Source organism: Pelecanus crispus, chromosome 3 (genome assembly GCF_030463565.1).
Source record: "Pelecanus crispus isolate bPelCri1 chromosome 3, bPelCri1.pri, whole genome shotgun sequence".
Lineage (NCBI taxonomy): Eukaryota > Metazoa > Chordata > Aves > Pelecaniformes > Pelecanidae > Pelecanus > Pelecanus crispus.
This window is the reverse complement of record NC_134645.1, coordinates 84,410,019-84,431,587: the sequence shown is the minus strand read 5'-3', so window position 1 is coordinate 84,431,587 and position 21,569 is coordinate 84,410,019. Positions and strand designations below refer to the sequence as shown.

At 35.6% G+C, this 21,569-nt stretch overlaps 1 protein-coding gene across 1 annotated transcript in view; it reads left to right on the top strand.

The window, feature by feature from the left end:
• The window catches only part of GRIK2 (glutamate ionotropic receptor kainate type subunit 2), a 449,336-nt gene that overhangs the window by 393,650 nt on the left and 34,117 nt on the right, over positions 1-21,569 (top strand). Inside the window, 2 exon segments of the mRNA XM_075708130.1 lie at positions 16,965-16,997; positions 16,999-17,191. Of these exon segments, the coding sequence (XP_075564245.1) occupies positions 16,965-16,997; positions 16,999-17,191 (226 nt within the window).

Sequence of the window (21,569 nt, the reverse complement as noted above, 5' to 3'; positions counted from 1 at the left end):
TCCACAAACACAGTTATTTTCTAGGAGTTCTAAGCCTTCTTTCAACTTCTTTCAGTTTCTGAGTGCCTGACTTTATGTCTAGTGTCTGGTGATTCCTTTTGAGCCACAGTACAAGAAAGATGTGGATCGTTTAGAATGGGTTCAGAAGCCACAAAAATGATCAGAGGTCATTGAACACCTGAACACCTCTCCTCTGAAGAAAGGCTGAGAGAGTTGGTGTTTACCCTGGAGAAGAGAAAGCTCTGGGGAGACCTTGGTGTGGCCTTTCAATACTTAAAGGGGGCTTATAAGAAAAAGAGACACACACATTTTACCAGGGACTATTTACATTGGACACAAAGAAGAAATTTTTTACGATGAGGGTGGTGAGACAATGGAACAGGTTTCCCAGAGAAGCTCTGGATGCCCCATCATTGGAAGTGTTCAAGGTCAGGTTGGACGGGGCTTTGAGCAACCTTGTCTAGTGAAAGATGTCCCTGCCCATTGCAGGGATGTTGAACTAAATGTTCTTTGAAGATCCTTTCCAACCCAAACCATTCTATGATTCTATGAGTGAATGAGAGCTGTTCTATCAATCCACTATAATGTTTTAGCCAATTTGTACCATAGTGTCAAGAACTGGAGGTTTAAAGGCATGGACTGCTGGTTATATGGACATGATTTGTTAATACCAATGATTGCCTTTATTGAATAAGTGTTTTAATGAATTACTGAAACATTTAGAAGAAAATAGAAATACAGTTGATGCCATTCAATCAAGCATAATCCAGAAAGACTACCAAAAATTTTGCCTGTACTAGTATCATGTCAGAAGGTCCGTAATATTTGTGTTTGAGTGTTCACAAAAGAAAATATATCTTTTATTTCTCACTGCTGTTTATTTGTGACCATTGTTTGCACTCCATCCCAAACTAGTCAGCTCAGACCGGAGTTTTGTTAAGGATCTCTGACCTAGATGTAAGTTTTTGATATTCTGCAGTTGGAAAATAATATTGTTCTCCACATACAGCTTCTCACACATATAGAATACCTATAGAAATTTCCTTTTCGAAACATCAATACCTGTATGAATTTTATATAATGGGTGCAATATATACATAATTAATCTTTGAAATACATAACATGTAGGTCTTCCATTTGTTTTAGATGGTAATTTTAAAGGGACAAAATTTCCTGCAAATGTCTGAAATTTTAATTTTCTCTCAGAAAATGAAGGTCCTGAGACTTCAAAACCAAGTATAAGTTAGTTTATTTAGACACAAGTCTTAAAAGGACAATAGCTTCAGTATCAATTTCTGAGTGATTATTAGAATTGGGAGAACTAAATAAAATTAATGATAGCTTGCAGGATATTTAACCACCATTTTTAAAAAGTAAGATGGTTTCAGTGAGCTGGTGTATTTTTTATCCATTGATGAATGGTTAATGGTTGGACTGGATGATTTTAAAGGTCTTTTCCAACCTAAACGATTGTATGATTCTATGATTCTATGAATGTGATTTGCTAGCTTTCTTATGTCTTTCTCAGCATTGCACATTTGTATTAGAGGATGATAAAAACAAAGCAGCAGACTAACTTATAACCTGTAAATTGATCTAGGACAGCTGTGTAGACAGTAATAAATAGCTTAATCATTATTTTCAAGGAGGTCAAAAGGCTGATCCCAAAGACAAGTAAAGTTATGCATGAGCTCATATTAGTCCCTTCTCCATCATTTGATATTTCAGGTAAATGGATTGCCCTGCAATCCAGAAGAAAAGGTACTGCACTGTGGCTATGGTATTTGGTATTGCTTAGGTAAAGCCTGTTTAAAGGGGGAGAAAATAAAATTGCCATAAGCCTCTTGTCAGCTTCCAGTCTGAAGTAAATTCAAACATATCAAAAAAGACTCAGAGAAAATAAATAATAATAATAAAAAAAAAACGTAGTGGAAAAATAAGCTGGTCAAAGCAAACACTTAACATATCTCTAGGCATTAGTCATACTATACATGAGTTAAGGATCAAAACAGTTGAGGTGAACAAGGAATATTTTGGTGCAGGCAAATGGAAAAAAACCGCAACTAAGCTAGTGATTTAAAACAGATTGAAATTTTTAGTGAGACATAAAGGTCACAAAATCAGATTCAGATTGCTAAGGCACAGTGGGCAAGTTTTAATGAATTATCAGTAAAGCTTTTTAAGACAAGCACTCAGGACTGGAATATTGAGATAAACCATTTCTTTTTCCCCTAATCAATAGGAAGAGAGCTAAGGAAAATTCTAGAGAAAGATCAAACAGAATTATGAAAACTTGGTTTTGAACAAAGAAACTGAGACTGATTTTAGTAACTTTTCTACAGAAAAAAAAGAAAGGTTTTCAATTACTGACTTTTACTCATATGTTGGGGGCAGCAGGGATACTGTTTTGTCTTCTCAAAATGTTAGCAATCTAACATCTGTAAACAGTAAAGAAGGTGGAATTAAAATAAGAAGGAATAGAGTCTTAAACCAAGTCATTATACCTAGAAAGCAAAACAGTGCAGTGATAGAGATAAATGTAGGTAAATGTCTACTTTTTGTACTTGAAGATGTAGGCAAAATGGGTATATAAACAAGATGTCTCTTCAGTGTAGCAGAAATCCATTTTGTGTCCAAAGCATTATGTTAAGTAGTATAAAGAGACTTTTCCTATAGGCTATTTTAAATGCCTGTACTAGACTTTAGAGGAGAGATCAACACAAGGAAAGGACAGGAAATTGTTCTTTTATATCCTTGGTGAAGGGTGTCTGTCTAGTCTAGTATGGACCACATAAGTGGAGTGAGGTGAACTAAAAACTGGTTGAACTGCCAGGCTTAAAGGGTTGTTCTGAACAGCTTGAAGTCCAGGGGGAGAGCAGTCACATGCAGTATGCTCCCAGGGTCAACACTGGGTCCCATACAGATTCATTCGTGACCTGGATGGCAGGACAGAACGGACCCTCAATAAGTTTACAGATGATACAAAACTGGGAGGAGTAGTTGACAGAGCAGATGGTTGTGCTGCCATTCAGGCTGGTGAAATGGGCAGGCAGGAACCTCATGCAGGTCAACGAAAGAAAATGCCCAAAACCTGCACCTGGGAAGGCATAACCCCATGTACTAGTACAGGTTGGAAGGCTGACCAGCTGGGCTGCATTAGGCAGAACATTGCCAGCATGTCAAGGAAGGTGATCTTTCCCCTCTCTTTAGCACTGGTGAGACAGATCTGGAGTGCTGCACCTGGTTCTGGGCTCCCCAGTACAAGAGAGACAGTGTCACACTGGAGGAAGTCTAATGAAGGGCAATAAAGGGCATTAAAGGATTGAATCATCTGTCGTTAAAAGAGAGGCTGAGAGAGCTGGGTTCGTTTAGCCTGGGAGGAAGGTCAGGGGCGGTGGGCATTGATTGACGTTTATAAATACCTGATGGGAAGGTGTAAAAAAGATGGAGCCAGACTATTCTCAGTGGTATCCAGTGAAAGAAGAAGAGGCAATGTGCACAAACTGAAATATGAGAAATTCCATTTAAATATAAGAAAAACCCGTGTTATTGTGAGGGCCAAGCATTGGAACAGGTTGCCCAGAGGGACTGTGGAGTCTCCATCCTAGGAGATATTCAAAACCTGGACAATGTCCTGGGCAACCTGCTCTATTAGACTTTGCTTGTAGCAGGATTTTGGGCTAGGTGATCTCCAGAGGTTCCTTCCAACCTCAACAATTCTGTGATTCTGTGACTGGGACAATGGTATATGTGCCATCCTTTCACAGAACAGGAACTATCATCCATAGTTTTAATTTACTTGCATGTTCTATGTGCATTTGATTTAATTAATCTTAAATGGGCCTTGCCTGGAAGAAATCTACAAAAGAACATTCACGAAGGGGACAGTGATTGCCTTAACAATACATAACAAGTTGATTCCCCCTTCCCTTACCAACTTCAGTGTCAGCAATGATCCTTCTGCAATGGAAGATGAGCCATTTCAAAATTTTAGCCCTCTTTAACTTAAGCTAGACAATTGTTTTAAGGGTCAGGCTTATAGGTTGCTCAAGTTTTTTCTGAGCCTGATAGTGAAGGAAATACAAGTCCCATTAGGATAACAGTTAATAGCAGACAAAACCAGAAGAATCATGCTGTATGATTATGCAACCCTGGAGTAAGAAGAGCAAATTAGCAAATTACTTGGATTTTCTTTATTCTTGCATTTTATTCAAAATGATAAAATCAATAGAGACTGATCACAATGCAAAGAAAATGCTATGATTATGGGACTGTGGCTTGTATATAATTTTTTTGTTTGTTGTTTCTTTAGTCTTAATCATTTTGAGTTAGCTCTTTGGATTTAAAGGCAAAAAACTGTCAGGGGTACCATAATACCTGGTTATTATCCATTCTCATCGGATAAAGTTAGCTATAGAATATGTTTGCTAGAAATAAAAAAATCCTGGAATTACAGCAAGTACTGCCATGATCTGAATGGACAGAGTGTGCTACTTGTCAGATGCTATCACATCTGTCATGGTGAATGTGAATTTACTCTTCCCAGAGATCTTCAGTAAATCGACACCTTCCTTGAAGGTTCAGTGCAACTTTGTCAGATAAACATAAATCAGAATTAGATGATAAGAATATAAATGCAAATTAATAAGTTTATAGTACTTGTACCCATTTCAGAAATGACATTGAATGCATAGTGTTGATGCACACTACTGAAGTTAACTATTGCTAAGATGAATCAATAATAGTTGATTAGGGTCTTATGACTAAAGTTAAAAGATGTTTATGGAGCTATGCACCTTAAAGCAGGTTATTTTTCTTTATTAATTTTATTGCTGACAGATAATGTTTATCACCTATCTGTAGCTGATTATTGTAAAGGGAACTAGTGGTGCATCAGTCCAACTGCTGACCCAGGTCCTCATTAGAAAAACCTATTATGTTAATTGGCACCATTTTAAGCAACCTCAGCAGATGACCAATATTCAAAATAGAGATGAAACTATTCCCATACTTCCCCAAAAAGTTTGATCCACTTTGTCATGTTGGAAGCTGCTTGTACTTTCACTGCCTTGGCTGCTTTTCTCCTTGGAATATGCAGAGAAATCAGGTTTGCAGTGTTGTTACAACACATTTATTAACACAATGGCTTTCAAACTCATAGATGATCTCAGCAATCCTATCTGTGAGTAGTGAAGGGTCACCTGAAACAATATAACTACAATAATGCATTGACAGTGACATCAGTAACATGTGCCAAAATACAATCACAAGCGCTATCAGTGCAACTGTTTATTTTTGTCAAACTACATGGAAACTGGAGAAATATAAGTGGTACAGTATAAAATGTAGCCTAAATTCTATTAGTTTTCTGTGCCTTCACTTTATTTTTGTTGCCATTGTTTTCAGTCCTATGTGACACATAAGAACAGCAGGACATGAAGTCAGTCACAGGTAATGATATTAACTTTTACTATAGTAATTTATCAGATCTTTAGTTACTACTCATTGAAGGTTTCTAAAATAGCTGTTCATAGATTAGTTTCCATAAAAGTCCCTAGAATGGAATTTTCTGACTTTTCACAAGTAGTTTAATTAGAACAACAAAACAGGGAATAAAGTCAAACATGATAGTCCCAGTTATTATTTGAAACTGCTCAGCAGAATAATTTGATAGCATCCAGAAAAGGTTAGCTTGTTTTGGTAATAAAGTTAGTAAAGGTATTAATATAAATTTAGCTAAATTTAATTTAACAGATGCTCAAACTTAATCAGAAATTGTTTCTCTCTAGCTTTTTACTGGATGAATAAGGGAATTACTTTTTGATCTCCAACTGATCAACTTACTGACAACTTGACAGGGGAAACACAGAATCTGGAGTATGATGCACAGCTACACCCAGCAGTTCCATGGAGAAAATGTCTAGAATCCTTAGCAGTTCTGATAATGCCATACAATCATTAACATAATAAATTTTCTGGGAGTTATGATATCACATACCAGCCCATACGATATTTCTGTGATGGCACATGGATTTCCATTAGAGCATGTCAGTATTTGTCAATGTCAAATATCTCTTCCTCCTCTTGACTGTACTTCAGAACTTGGATACCACATTCCACAGAGTAATTATTACAAGCCATGTATGAAGCATTTCATTGTTGATATAAAATTCTGTGCAGACCCAAAAATTCATAGATAAGTGTAACTGCTTCTACCATGTGTAACTAAAAATAAATGTAAATTAATATTTTAGTCAATAATAAAAGTCGTCTACTGCTGGAATTAGTAGAAATTTTTAGTTAGAAAGCTTAAAATATCATTAAGGCCTCTCTGGAGCTCACATTGTGCGATCTTGCTGAGTACCACAGAAAAATTTTATACCAGCCCAGGAATTTGCTATAAAAAATCATGTTTTGCTAAATAAAAATATTCCATGTTAAGTTTTGATTTTTATTATTGTCTTCACTATGCCCAGTAAAATCAATATGAAATTTTGCTCTTATTTTTCTCCTGTAATTCTGTCTTTTTTGTTCCTGATATGTTATTATTCAATGCTTTTTTGAAATTTGATTTCACAGTTTCTTTTTCTACTTTTCATTGCAATTCAGTGTGTCTGCAATTGCTGAAATACCAAGATTTTCTGTAAGACAGAAATTAGATTTTTTTTTTCTCTGAAGTATTTAATAGGCTTTGAAGAAATTTCAACTTTAGGGGAAAGTAAGGCAAGTATTTATCACTTATATCCTTCTCTTCTTCTCTAATTTGTATGATATTTGTGTAAATAATAAACATCAGAGTAGTGTACGAGCTTTGTAATGGAAGTTTGACTTGTAGAAATTTGATCTGTGTACTACTAAGAGGCTTAAATGACCTCTGAATTCACTGTGTTTAGTTTATCACTGAAGTTTCACATTACCTCTCAAGTGGGATACATACCTGTTATATTTGCCAATGTAGCAAAAGAAAAAAAAAAAAAAAGGAAAGGATCAGGGGTCACATCAGCCTAGCTTCTTATGCCCTTGTTCTGGCTCATATGGATTAATGTTAGTATCATTTTAACTTTGATTTCTGTCATTGAAGATGACATTTAATAAGTCTACACTTGGATATGCACAGAGAAGATGATGAAAATGAGAAGAAAGGTTACCCTATTTTCCTCTTGATTTTCCCAAGAACTCAGGGCAACTAACAGGAATAAAACATCCATAATTTTCAGGCTGCAATGCTCAGGCCATACAATGTTGTGGATGATAGATCACTTTACTGTTGTCACAAAAATAAGTATCTGTTCCTACAGCCAATGTCAAATGTGCTCAAATTAAAATTAGCAATTTAAAGTTCAGTTTAACCTATTCCTAATGATATAGTAGCCAAGGTTCTACTGAAAATGGAAACTCTATGTTTTTGTAGGTAGATTTTGAACAGCACAAGTTTTTTGCAGTTGATATAGGGTAGTAGAAATACAGTGCATGAATTTTTCATTGATTTTACTTTTGCTTTTCCTCTACAAAAACATATAAAATATTGGAATTTAGGACTGCTTTGGTTTAGTCCTAGTCGGCAACAAAGCACCACACAGCTGCTCGCGCACCCTCAAAGAGCACTTTCCTCTGAAAAAAAAAGGAATACACCAGTTAATAATGCTGGAAAGAGAATCCTTTCCCCTTTGTTCTGTCATACACTTGGTGTTCTGGCTGTTTTAAATTATAAAGTTGAGCCTTTGTAGAACTTTGTTAGTCTTCAGAAGCTATGCTATATCCCTTTCTCTGTTAAACTACATTGCCAGCTGTGTTTACACTACCTATACTCACCTGTTACAGATGTCCAAATTGCAGTATGCAAATAAACACATGAATTGTATCTTACTCTGACTTTTGACCTGTTATACAATTTTGTCAGTACTGCAATTTTCTGAAAAGTTGGGTAGGGACTATATGTATAAGTGCTAAAAAGATACTCAAAACTATATTTTATAACTCTGCTATTGTTCTTATTTTCTGTACGGATCACTAATAGAACACACGTAAGTTCATCTACACATGTATTCTTCAGCAACCAGTTTGGCTAAAAAGTTTCTGTGTCTTTTACTTTAACATTTCATCCCAGATATTTTAATTTTTTTTAAGCTTTCCATTGTTGGAGGAAAGCAGCTCCTCAAGTGTTATGTTGCTTATTTTCTCAAGTATGTTGTTTAGGTGTTTCAAGATAAAACTGCCAGAATTATTCCAAGACCTGACAGATTTGCTAACAAACAGTTCTTCTGATCAGTATCCTGCCACTCCTCTATACCTTTGATATGAACCACATATGGCATGAATCCTGTTTGCCTGAATTAACTCCAATTTTCTAGTGACCAAGGTCAGACAAATACAGAGGAAGACTCAGCTGTTCTTAGCTAGCACATATGGTCCAGTGTTGTTGGTAATTTACTTACGATAAAAAAGTACTGCATGCTAAATCCAAATCCCACTGCAAAATACCTCAGTGGTGGCTTATGCTAATATATAACTGGCAAATATTTCACATGAGCTATTTTGTGAATAAATACTTGAAATTATTGGCTACTTTGGATGTTCAGAGTTTTGTTTGGTCTGGCAACAGAACTGGTGAGGGAATTTATTGGGGAAAAAAACCCACCAATCTGTCTGTCCTACTAGACTGATTTTGATGACTATTGTTAAAGGCAATAACTAATGCTAAAGCTGCTGCTTGACAGGCACCAGGAAAAAAAAAGTGACAATGGAACTTCCGTTAAGTTTTTGAAATCTGTGAAGATAATGAAACAGTATTTATTCCTAACTTTTTTGGGCAACAAATTAGCAAATAATAGTTAGTGGGCTTTCTATCCTTTCTCCTCATTCAAAGACGTCTTGAATGCTATGAGTTTGATTTCTAATGCTCCCTGATGAGTTTCTTTCAAATCACAACAGCAACACAGTGTTTTGGGCATAGTGCATATTAATTTTGCTTTGAACATTGCACAAACAACTTCCATGCCAGTGTAGATGCTGTGAGAATACAATTGTTAAAATCATGGCATTGTGACAAATTCTTACTCTATTAGAGGTAGCTCAATGATGAAACTATGCACTTGCTGCTTTTAGAAAAGGAGATTGCTTCCAGATATAGCACAAATGAAGTGTGGAGTTTTGTACTGCAGTTTGTATCTGAGAACAGGCAGAGTGAACAGAAGTGAATTTATCTTTACAGAACATGCAGAATATAGGATCTGCTTTAAGAACAGATTAAATTTGCTTAATGTCTTATTCCTACTTATAAAGGAAGAAACCTACAGAAGTGTGAGAAATATCACACTTGTCATCTTCCACAGTATTTTACAAAAAGAACTGTTATGACGTTAGTTATAATTCAGTAGAGGACTATAAATCATTCTGGTATAAAAAGCAAGGAAGTTTTCTGAAGTCCATTAGTGATTTTGGAGCTATAAAATCCTTACTTACTTCCAGGTCAAAGCTGATAGTGAAAACTTATTTCAATAGCATTAAGGTATGGGGCTTTTTAACCACAAATTACTTTAAATATTTAACATTTGTTCAAAATCTTTGGGTTTTAAAACAATAAGTCAGCACAATTGGGGCAAGAGTAAAAATGTCTTTCTCTGAGCACTGCATTTTTCATTCCTTGTAGCTTTATTCTTGGCAAAAACACCTTCCCTACCTTTTTTCATTTGTGCTCTATGGACCATGAAAACTGCCGTTATGGAGGAGAGAACACTGTATGCATTGGTTTTATTGTTTTTATGCTGACACAACAAAATCTAAATCGGCTTATTCACTTAGGGGTTTTCAGGCCTCAACAGTTCTGAAAAAAATAGGGGAAAAAAGGAAAAAAAAGGGAGGGAGGGAATGCCCTGAGGTCAGAGTCAATGAGACCAGTCTGATATGAAGGACAGTGTCTTTTTCACTTTTTTTTGATGACTGAGAAAAAGCTAGTCTCATAGTTCTAGGAGGCAATAAAGAAAATACAGTCGTACACAGGTCATTTTTATAAATAGTTGCTAATCTGGTTAGAAAATCAGATGACACTCAGAAGTTCACTTGAAATAATGCAGTTGGCCTGTTGGGTGTTAGAGGACAGATAAGCTGTTTTAGATCTGGTCTGTTCTCCAGCACAAGTGGAGGAATGTATAATATTTTCAGTATACTTAAGTTGCTAGTGATTAGCATGGTGCTCTGTAAAAGCTATGCCTTAGCCTAGCCTATAACAATGATTCAAAACTGTGCACTGCACATATGTGAATGCAGAGTTTGGAATGTCTATGGCATCATACTATATTATGGAAGCATCAGGTGCAGATATGCAATTAAGACTAAATTGCATTTTACACATAATGTGCTCAACTATGTCAAAATCGGTAAATATACTGCTTCTGCTGCCTCAGAAAACAGCACTTACTTCTGCAGTGTACAATTAGCTAAAGCTTACTGGAAACTAGAAATTATTTCAGTCATTAAAACAAATTTAAATGGATTATTTAAAATATCTGGAAATAAGACATGTAGTGATACTGTGTAAAGCTAAAAAATTAATAAGATCTGATATCTTCCATTCTAATTCATGTAGCTGATTCTGATATTTGTCACTATTTGCATATATTGCATACAGAATTCCCAGTAATGGATCAGGATCCCATCATTGTTCACTTCAAAAACATTGAGCAGTTTGGAGAAAGCAGTACCTATTCCAAAGAATTCAGATTCATATTAAGAAGTGGGAGAGGTGGATCAGTGTACACAGATATAAATTACAGAAACAAGTCGTACAGAAAATGCACCACAGAACAAACACGTCATCGGTCATTGATAGATATTTGAACAGTAACAATCAGCCTTTATGAATTTCCATTTGGTGACAGTTCAGGAAAATGAGCAGGCTATTTATGTTTATTTACAATTTATTTTCATTTATGCAAATGCTCAAATTCTTTCAGATAGCATTACCTTTAATTTCGCTGTATTTATAATGCTTGAGGACAATTACAGAATTCCTAAAACATTTGTTACCTTAGGCTGTTGGTTTGTTCTCTCAGCTTTAAGCTTGTCATGCTATGTTTTGAAATGTATTCAATTAATTAACTTTGTTTATCTCTCTGTTAATGGTACTAATCCTTTGTGGTTTAAAATACTGGAGACATATCCCAAATGTGTTAGAACAGCTATAATATTTGCTTCACTTAAATTTGACATCTGGCCTTCTTATGTTCAGAAAATCTTGAGATACATTAGAGCTTTTGCCATTAGTATGAACAACAGAAATGCATTTTCTAGCTTATTTCACAGCTATGTAAATTTAGGACATATGTCAAAACAAAATGTCAAACCTGTAAAATTAATAAGGAATGAACAAAATAAACATGCTCTATGAACAGTTCAGTTTGGATTTCCATACAGGTGTTCAGGATTTCCAGGGAGTCATGTATGAAACAGTTGGGATGAGTCTACTTGAGTTTCAAAGGACTGAAGGGTGAGAAAGACAGGAAAACCCTGGCTAATAATGGGCTTGCTTTTGGCTTGATGTATAAACTACATAAGTTCACAAAGTTTTTTGGGTTTGCTTTGTTTGTTCCCCCCCCCCCCCCCCCCCCCCCCCCCGCAACCAGAAAGTGATATGTTTTGTTTTCTTGAAATTGCTCAATGTCAAAATTTGAAGTCTCCAGAAACAGTTATTACTGTATGTAATGTCATACTGATAATCATAGAAATCAATGAAAACTTGAAGTTGGAAGGGACCTCTAGAGTTTTCTTCCTCTTGTTGGAGTTCTGCTTTCCTAATTGAAAGCAAAGCCTTAGATTAGATCATTCAGGCCCATGTTAAGCTGTTTCTACTATTTCCAGTGAGTTGATTCCACTACTTGTCTGGGCTACCTGTTCCAATGCTTAGTTGTTCTCATAGTGAAGAATTTTTTTCTTATATCCGCACAGAATTTCCCTTCAACAGCTTGGGCCATTGCCTCTTATCCTGTCACCATGCATCCTAATGAAGAGAGTACCTTCAACTTCTCTCTAACCTTCTCTTTAGGTAGTGGAAGAACTTGATTAGATTCAGTGCAAACCTTCCATTCTCTAGGTTGAACAACAACATTTCCATCGATCTTTCTTTGTTTCTTCTCCAACCCTCTGATCACCTTGGTGGACACTCTCAAATTTTAACATCTCTCTTGAACTTGGAGGACCAAAACTGGACACAGTGTTCCTGGTGTGGCTTGACAAGTGCCAAGTATTGTGGGTTAATCACATCCCTTATTCTGTTGGCTATAGTCTTGCTGATACAGCCTGCAGTTTGCTTTCCTGCTGCAAGGATGGGCTGCTTACTTATGTTTAGCTTGCTGTCCTCTTGGATCCATAAGTCCTTTTCAGCCAATCAATTCCTAGCCAGTATGGATGCTTGGGATTGCTTTCTCCCAGGATAGACTTTGCATTTATCTTTGTTAAACCCCATCTTTGTTAAACCTCATGCAATTCCTGTTATACTAATTTTCCAGCCTCTTGAGGTCTCTCTGCATGGTAGCTCTTTCTTTCAGTATATTTACCTCTCCTCCCTGTTTGGTGTCATCCACAAACCTGGTGAGGGTGCTTTCAATACCATTTTCCAAACTGTTTATAAAGATATTGATATAGTATCAGGCATAGGACTGACCCCTGAGGCGCTCCACTCATGACAAGATGCCAGTCTGGCTTTGAGTTATTAACTACCACCTTTCACGATCAATGTCTTAGCCAGTTCTCCGCCTGTAGGTGCTCCATCTGTCCAGTCCATATCCTACCAACTTGTCATCAAGGATGTTGTGAGACGCCACGATGGGCACCTTGCTAAGGCTCATATAGATGGATCTTTATGAATGCACTTTTCATATGTCATTCTTTTTTGTCAGTGCAAACACATAAGTGATGAGCTTAGTGAAGCAATTCAGAAGTGACATTTCATAGTCTGTGTATTACAGAAGGTCAGAATAAATGTGCATAATTGTTCTTTTGGCCTTAAAAAAATCCATGAGTCAAGAAACTTTAAGAAAAGTGTGTCCACTAAGAATGTAATCCTCAGGAAAACAAAAGTCAGATAACTGTTATAGGCAGTATCATAAATGGAAAATAGTGTAGTAGGATTGGGAGTCTGTGGGGTTTTTTTTGACTTAGAGATTGTCATGGTTTAATTTTTATGTGGTGGAGAATACTGTCATAAAATACATAAGAACCGGGCTTCTGACTTTTTTGTTAATTATTTTTTTTCTCAAAATTTAATTTTAATTACCTTTAATCTTTCCTTTGTTACTACAGCCTCTTTTGAGTTTAAATATTGCATGGGTGAAAGAAAAGCTGAGGCATTGTCTGTGGCACCCAAATGCTTTTAAAAAACAGGAAAGAAGTTGGATGCTATCATTAAAACAAAAATCTCCATTAATGGATCTGTAATTTTTCCTTTGTAGAAAAATGTCCGAATTTGCCTGGCATATTTTTGCTGCGGATTTATCCAGTCTTGTCTTGTATCATGAGGTCTGCTTCCCTGTCCTTTGATCCTTGTGTATTCTGGCATCCATTCAACATCCTGATATTTTTCTAACCTTGTGGTCCAGAGTCTCATTGCTTAGATATTTGTCTTTCCTAGCCAGTGCTTCAGGATAAAGCAGTAACACTTTTCTAATGATGATTCCTTCTGTTTCCAGCCTCACATTTGTACATAGCATTAGACTAACATAGAGCCTTTGCTGTGCTTCTTTTGGTGATCTCTGACATGCACAGTTGTCTTCCAATGATCTTTAATTTATGAACGCTGAGTATGTCACTGACAGTATCCTCTGAATGTCATTGTAAGGGCTACCATTTTATGTACCAAGTAGATGAGTTTCTTGATTTGCTTAACCTTTTCATTTCCATCTTTCCTGTTTGTTACTTCTCTTTTTTTATTCCAGTGAAATTCAGATGTTGCAAAGCATAGGCAGCTTTCTTACTACTCTGCATTGTCTTCAGTGTTACTGAGGGAACACAAACATGATAAATCATGTCACCACAAGTTGTCTTATATAGACATCATTTCCAGTTGAATTCAAGCTAGGTTGGATTTGTAGAGTGATTTCCAGTTAGAGGAAACAGTATAGTGAACTAACCCGGATAAAATAATACACTTCATTGATGGAGTATATAAGTTGATTAATGAGATTGATTTGCACACAGTGCAATATAATGTAAATTTCAGCATCTGCTTCTATCAGTATGAATGACATGCTCATAACCACAAGAAGCAATATGTAGATACTGGAGTGTGATTCTCTTTAGTTCAATGTCAAATGGGCTCATGATGCTTTTGATTGTTCTGGCTTCTTGATTTTAGTCACGTGAGTCTGCTGAATAGTTTGCCAAACACAGAGGAAAGCCATTTGTGGTTGTATTTTCCTGAATCAAATGTGTTTGGGTTTTTTTTTGTTTTGTTTTGTTTGGTTGTTTTTTTTTTTTAATTTTCAGATAAAACATTCTCTGTTGTGTGTAAAACAAATCCCATAACCTGTACCATACACCTTTTTTGGTAAGAATATCTAAATGCTAGTTAGAATTTAGGGGTCACAAGTAGACGGGCTGTTTTCCTTGGTATCATTTCAGTTGTGACTTTTAGCTTTTAGGGGTGGAAGAAAGCAGTGCAAAGACATTGTAGAGTTCCACTTATATGAGAACACCGAAAGATCACTGTGCACTTTCTATCACCCTTGTTAGCTTCAGAGTAGTGAGCCATGTGCACTGATACTCTAGGCTTTGTGTTATCTTCTACAGTTTCACTAATCATGTGTAGACTTTAACTTTTTTTTTTTTGTTTGAATTATTCCAGTAAGCAAGCTATCCTATGCAGGAGCTTTTTCTGATTTTGTTAGTGACCTTTGTTCCTTCCTTTTCAATAGTAGCTGTGGCTTCATCCTAGCTGATTAAATCAGCCATCATAATATGAGCACTCTGTCCTTTAGAGGATATTGCATTTTTTCACATGCTCTAATGCTTCAGTAGTGAGGAACCATTCCCTTCGCTAACATGTTTTCATCCTGGATTTTTTTTCCCCCCAACAAAAATATAGAAATCTGTGTGTATTATAGTTCATTCTTTCTTTATTTTCTATTATAGCTCGTTTGGCTTTTTCTTTTTCTTTTTTTTTCTCAACATGCATCAGCAATGTGTATCTAACAGTTTACTAAAATGGTTTACTCTGCCAATTTTTTGTTTTGCTCAGATTTTTTATAGTGGCTAAAAGGTTTGGTTTGTGTACTAGGGTAAAGATTGTATGTCAAAAGAATTCAAGTTCTTGGTAAAATTTTAGAAATATTGTAAAACATTCATTTTCCATCCTTTCTGTATTACATAGTAATTTGAATTTCTAGAGAGCTGATATGCATTGCTTAAAGTATGCTATGCTACACTGCAATATTAAATGCTTGCAAAAATTATTTGATTTTTCAAAACAAACCCTATGAGGAGAGACCATATCTGTTTAGTCTTCTCTATTCTATGTGTTCACAGTATATTCTGAAGAAAAATTATTTCCCCTTTCATTGTTACTAAAATCTTTTGCAATCAGCCACGGACTATGTTCAGTACACTAACAACGTGTTCATGCAGAGTCCTAAAAGTCTTCAGTTTTGTTACCATTGACACTAGAGGTAGTTTAAATGCTTGATGTGCTAAGTCCCCAGGCAGAGTGAAATAACTCTTGGATTGTATCTCAGCAGGGAGACAAAGTCATCTTTTTTCTAAATAAATGTTCTTTTTATTCCACATACACTGCTAATTCTCCTCTGGGGCAGAATTTATGGCTGCCAATCAGCTGAACTTCAGAAAGGTTTGCAGTGTCAATCTTTGTTTAGTATCTCCACAAGAGCTGACAGCAGAGTTACATTTAAGGCTGACATTAAAAGATGAAAGACTCCTTAAAAAGTCTGATTATACTAGTTCTCATGCTGTATTTCTACATTTTATTTACTAAGCAAGATTTGACATTACTGAACATTTTCTGATACATCTTGAGTTTGAAATGTTATTAAACACATGGGGCAAATGTAATATAAAGTGTTCAGTACTTCTAATACCTTTAATTTACCCAGTGGTTATGATCTCTTAAGCACTGTGTTTCACAAAGATGAGAGAAGGTAATATCTTTTTTAAAGAAACTGAGGTGAAAGAAAGGAAGTGACCGCTCCATAGTTGCACAGCACCATTTTGTGCCAAAATACTGTCCCCTTTGTCCCAAATTACCCTCTCTCTCTTCCTGCCCCAACAGTTCTTTGCATTCTAGGAATATTAAAGTAGAAAACACATATTCATTTTTAGGACTTTTTGTAGTAAATTTCTGAATGGCAAGGTAGTATTAGTGTGACCAGAGTGTGATACTATCTCTTACCTAAAATCTTTCTCCAAGTATTTTTGCAGTGTACCATGGATAAAATGTTTGCTGCCCTCTCCCTCATGACTCTTTTTCTCCATATACTGCCATCTGTAAGGGCTTTGATTACTTCAGGTTGCCACACTGTGCATTAGGTTTTCAGAATTGCTGAGTGGTAGCTGAGTGATTAAAATAAGAGTAAAAATTTCAAATGTGCTGGAATCCACAGGTTCTCCTATAACACCAACATTGTTGATGAACTTGACTACAGTGAAATACTTAATAGTTTTCCACTGACTTCAAATACTTGTAGGCCTTCATCCTACATAAAAACGTATAAACAATAAAAACCAGATAAACAACAGATATTGCACATTTTCTTGAGAATCTGTTCAGCTGTTTTGTTTTACACAGGGAAGTTGAGAGGTACAGATGAGATGAAAGGTATGGGCACCCTTAGAAGAATGCCTTGGTAAAACATGACACATAGTAAAATACAATAAGAGAGTAATGTGCAAACTGAGAATTTGCTTTCACTCTTATAAGCATATTAGTCTTATTAATTTTGTGTCTAATATTTGTCTTTCAGAAATCCAAAATCTCCACTTATGACAAGATGTGGGGCCTTCATGAGTAGCAGGAGGCAGTCAGTACTTGTCAAAAGTAATGAAGAAGGTATCCAGCGTGTGCTTACCTCTGACTATGCATTTTTAATGGAGTCAACAACCATTGAGTTTGTCACACAGCGGAACTGTAACCTAACACAGATTGGAGGCCTGATAGACTCAAAAGGTTACGGTGTTGGAACTCCCATGGGTAGGTGATACGTCAAACGTTTGTTCTCTGTTCATTAATCTTAGTTGCTACAGTAGCATAGAAAAGCTCCAATACACTGTTGCTTTCTCTACATTGCTAACATTTTTTCTTGTTCTCTTTTTCCCACCTGGGGAAAATATTACATATTTGATCAGCATTTATGGATTTTATTGAATTTTCTAAACAGAAAAAAATAGTTACTTTATAAAAAATTGGACATTTTCCTATGATATGTTTGTCTTATGCAGTGCCTTCCATATGTTCAACAACAACAACTTTTCACAGCACTTTATTTTATTAAAACAATGTTTTTTACATGTTGATTTCTTTAAAGAATGAGGTGCTGGTAGTACAAAGCTTGCATTAGCAAATGGGGATAATGCTTCTATACTGAGAGGGCTAATGACTGAGATTCCTAAAAGAGGAGGAAAGATTCCATAACATGCCATGTATAATCCACAGACAAAAGAAATACTGAATTAACCTTGTGGAATATGGTTTTGCAGAGCAATTCCAATCCTGTAAATATTTTCCAGGTCAGGCGTTCTTGGCTAGGCACAAAACTTCAGTTGCAAAATTAGAAGCTAACTACAGACATTAGTTTGGCTGCTAGAATCCACAGGATAGGATTCAGCAAGCACTGAGGTGCTGAGCTGCCGTTGACTGCAGTGATTTTTGGAAAACAGGAGCTGAGGATCTGGCTTTGGATTTCAGAATAGATAGGTATAAAAATGGTGTGACACAAAGACTCTGTCGATACTGCACAATGACCCTACTTAATATTGTAAGATCATTCTGCTGACTTCTTTGCAAGGCATTTTAACTTTATTTTTAAGAAGAATTTATCACTTTGTGATTGATGTGAATATGTTTTGAGTTTTTCTCAAATAGGTCTTACATTTGGTACTGATTTTATCTTTTTATCTGTGTTAATAGTGTACACTGAATCATTATACGGGGAAAGTTGTGTCCAGTATTTTAAATCAAGCACATGGTAAGAAAGGTTAAGAAATAAACTTCACTGGAATATCTTGGATAAAGAGGTATCTAGTATTATCCAATGTAGGTTTTCCTACATGTTGGAGATACTTACTTCAATTTTAACATCTTTATAATTTTCATTATTTCAATAATTCACTATGAAATGGACATGTCCCGCAGAAATTATGATTCTGTTCATTCTGTCTTTGAACAGTGAGTTTTTAGGAATCTAGTTTTAATCCCTATACCAATTTTCCCACCCTGTTATATTGTGGCTTCTTATATTGCTGAATATGTTCTGTAGACATATAAGTGCTAGAAGGGACTGGACTTCAGTCCTGCTGCTCTTTTTGACATCTCCTATTTTCTGATATAGAAACATTTTGTTATTTTGAGGATGAAACCCACCTTCCATTTAGGTTTAGTATGGGGAAAATTAAATCTTAGTTATAGTTTAAAATCCTTGAATAAGCTTCATGCAAACTTGTGAAGCATCTGAAGCATGCCCCAGAAATCTATGTGCCCATGGAAGTGCCAAAGTGATAGGAATCAGAGACACCAGTCTATTTTACAAATTATTTTTATTATATGTAAATCCTAGAAGCAGCATAAACACCAAAGAAAACAAATGAAAAGCCAGAAATAGACTTCTAGAGTTAAAAATTAGAGGAAGAAATATTGGATATAAAGAGGCAAGGAAGCAAGTAAATAAACTATCTTTTGGTCTTTGTCCCCTACTTTATTTGGGAAGAACAGGCACTATGCATGCACTATTTCTTCATTAACTTCGAATCACATCAAAGGCATTATTCAGGTGTTATTCATCTGCAAGATTCCAAGCAATAACAAATTATCTGTGTCAAGAGAAATAATAGTATTGTACAAAGGGATCTGTGAGCTGACAATTGTCTTGAAGCAAGATGAAACAAATAGAGGACTTACCTGCAGGAATCGGAGATGCCAAAGGAGGGGAAACAAGAGTTGAAACAGTGTTAAACTTAGCAAAAGACATTGAAGTAAGATCTGAAAAAAAGACGAGGCCTTCATAAAAGGAAATAGAACCTAAAATAACATGTAAATTAACGTTTTCACAAAAGAAAGGAAGGTACAAAAATCGCATCTAGAGCTTTCCCAGAACAGCTAAGAATAAGAGATTAATCCTGTGTTTGGGCAGTGTCTATGAAATACTATCCAGAGAACTAACATTTATAAAAGTTTTGTATCCTGTGTATTAACTGCATAGTCTCAGAGGAAAGAGATTGAGTAACCTCTGCTAAAATAATGCATAGTTTGCAAATATATTTGAAAGGAAACCTTATGAAGAAGCATATCTGTAGTGCCTGTCAGAATGAGTTTTGTTAAATATATTGCTTTATTGAAGCTAAAAAATTTTACAGAGCAGTGATTAACACAAAATAAACTCATGCATTATAGATAATCTAATTTCTACAGGAAAAAATAATTCTGGAGTCTTTAAAAGAACTTATGACATGGTTAAATCTATAGAAGTGGCTTTCATCATTATTTAATGATTATGGAAGACATTTATAGACACACAATTGAGTAATATCTTTTTAGAATTAATAATCCTAAGAGTAACTTGCCAAGTGCTTGGAAAAGTATAGTGTAATGGTTTCACAAAGCACATGTTATGCTTGTGCCTATTTGGGAAGCAACACATCTCTGAGCAGAACAATACAAATATATTTGTATTAGAGACATCATATCTGAAAGATATAGATATAATCTCCCCAGATTTACAAAAATATCCAGGTCATCTCCTGGAATAGTGGCTTGAAGTTGCAGAAATATTTGCACATAAGATTAAATTTGTAGAATACGGTTGTTACAGACCTTATGTTGAATACAGTAGAATGGATATGGTTACTTTTGGAGAACAGCATCAAAGGGAGTAGGTGCAACATATCTTGTTCCTTTTGAAGGCTAATAGAATAATAGTTAATGAGAATATGATTTGCTTGAGTCTAAGTAGCTACAAGCAGTAGCTGAAAGCTTTCCTAACAGAAAAATGTGCTATCAGAATAGTTTATGATAGGATAATCACTTGGAAAATGCAACCACCCAAATATAGCACTAGCTTAGAGTACTACAGTAAAAGCTCTCTGCTCATGATTTGAAAGTTTTAAATTCAGAGAAAGTTGTGCAAGATGACAAGAAAAGACCAGCAGATCATGCAGTATATAGGTATCAATAGGTGTATAGATATCTTTCCTATATAGGCAGTATATAGGTATCCTTCCAAACACACTGAAGAAGCAAAATCTGAGTTACATGATTATTTTAACCCTTCTAAAAGCATTAGTGAAGTAAACAAAGTTTAGATTGCTAAAATGTAGCCTCGATAAAGGGAACTGGAAGCAATTTACTTGTGGCACAAAGTAGGATGAGTGTACACCTTTAAAATCAACAAAACGCACTGATGTTTGGAATAGGTGCAAGGCAGTATTCTGTATGATATCTTTGCTGTTAGCTTTATTTAATATGTCAGATATAACACCCACAGCACTGAAAAATAAACTGGAGATAGTGAATTTGATAAAGTATACATGCAATGGATGATTCTCCTGATATATATTTATAAATTAAGGTAACAGTCTTGTATATACTTGAATTCATTTTTAGTCAGCCACCTCTGGTGCTAGGCTAGGAAAAGCTTCATTTATAATGAAAAGAGAAGGGAAGAACAGACCTGGGATGAGATGTTTGATAGCAACTGATACTTTGGAGCAGATAAGGGAGAACCTGTTTGTAAGTCGGTCTTGTTTTGTTTTTCATAGAATCATAGAATCGTTTAGGTTGGAAAAGACTTTTAAGATCATCCAGTCCAACCATTTTTCCATCTTTGCAACTTTATTTATAGCTTTGTAACCAAGAATAAAACACTTGCTTTGCTAGAACACATTTGGGGTTTTTCTTCCAGTTTGAAGCTCCACATGCCAGTGTTTATTATTGGTTTTATTCTGGCATGTCCTATTCTGGCATGTCCTATTAATTGCCAGTCCTGTGTTCTTCATCAATGAAACTAGCAGACAGGAAAACTTTTGTTAATCTGCATAAAGCTTGAAGTATGCTGTGTAGTTTATTTCTAATAACAAATATATGAATATGTATCATGTACAATTATCTATTAGAAATGCATATATATTTCTTTTAGTTGTTGGAATATGGCTTTGTGTGGGCATACAGCTCATCATCCAAGGTTGATATTCAAAGAGGGAAGGAGGGAAGGGAGGGAAGAAGAAAGAGAGAGAAAGAGAGAAAAAGAGAAAAAAGACACAGAAAGCAAATGATGAAGGGGGACGGGGGAGAAAGAGAACAAACCCTTTGGGTATGCAGAATAGCTTCCGCTTTTAATGATAGGTCCTCTAAAGTGTTA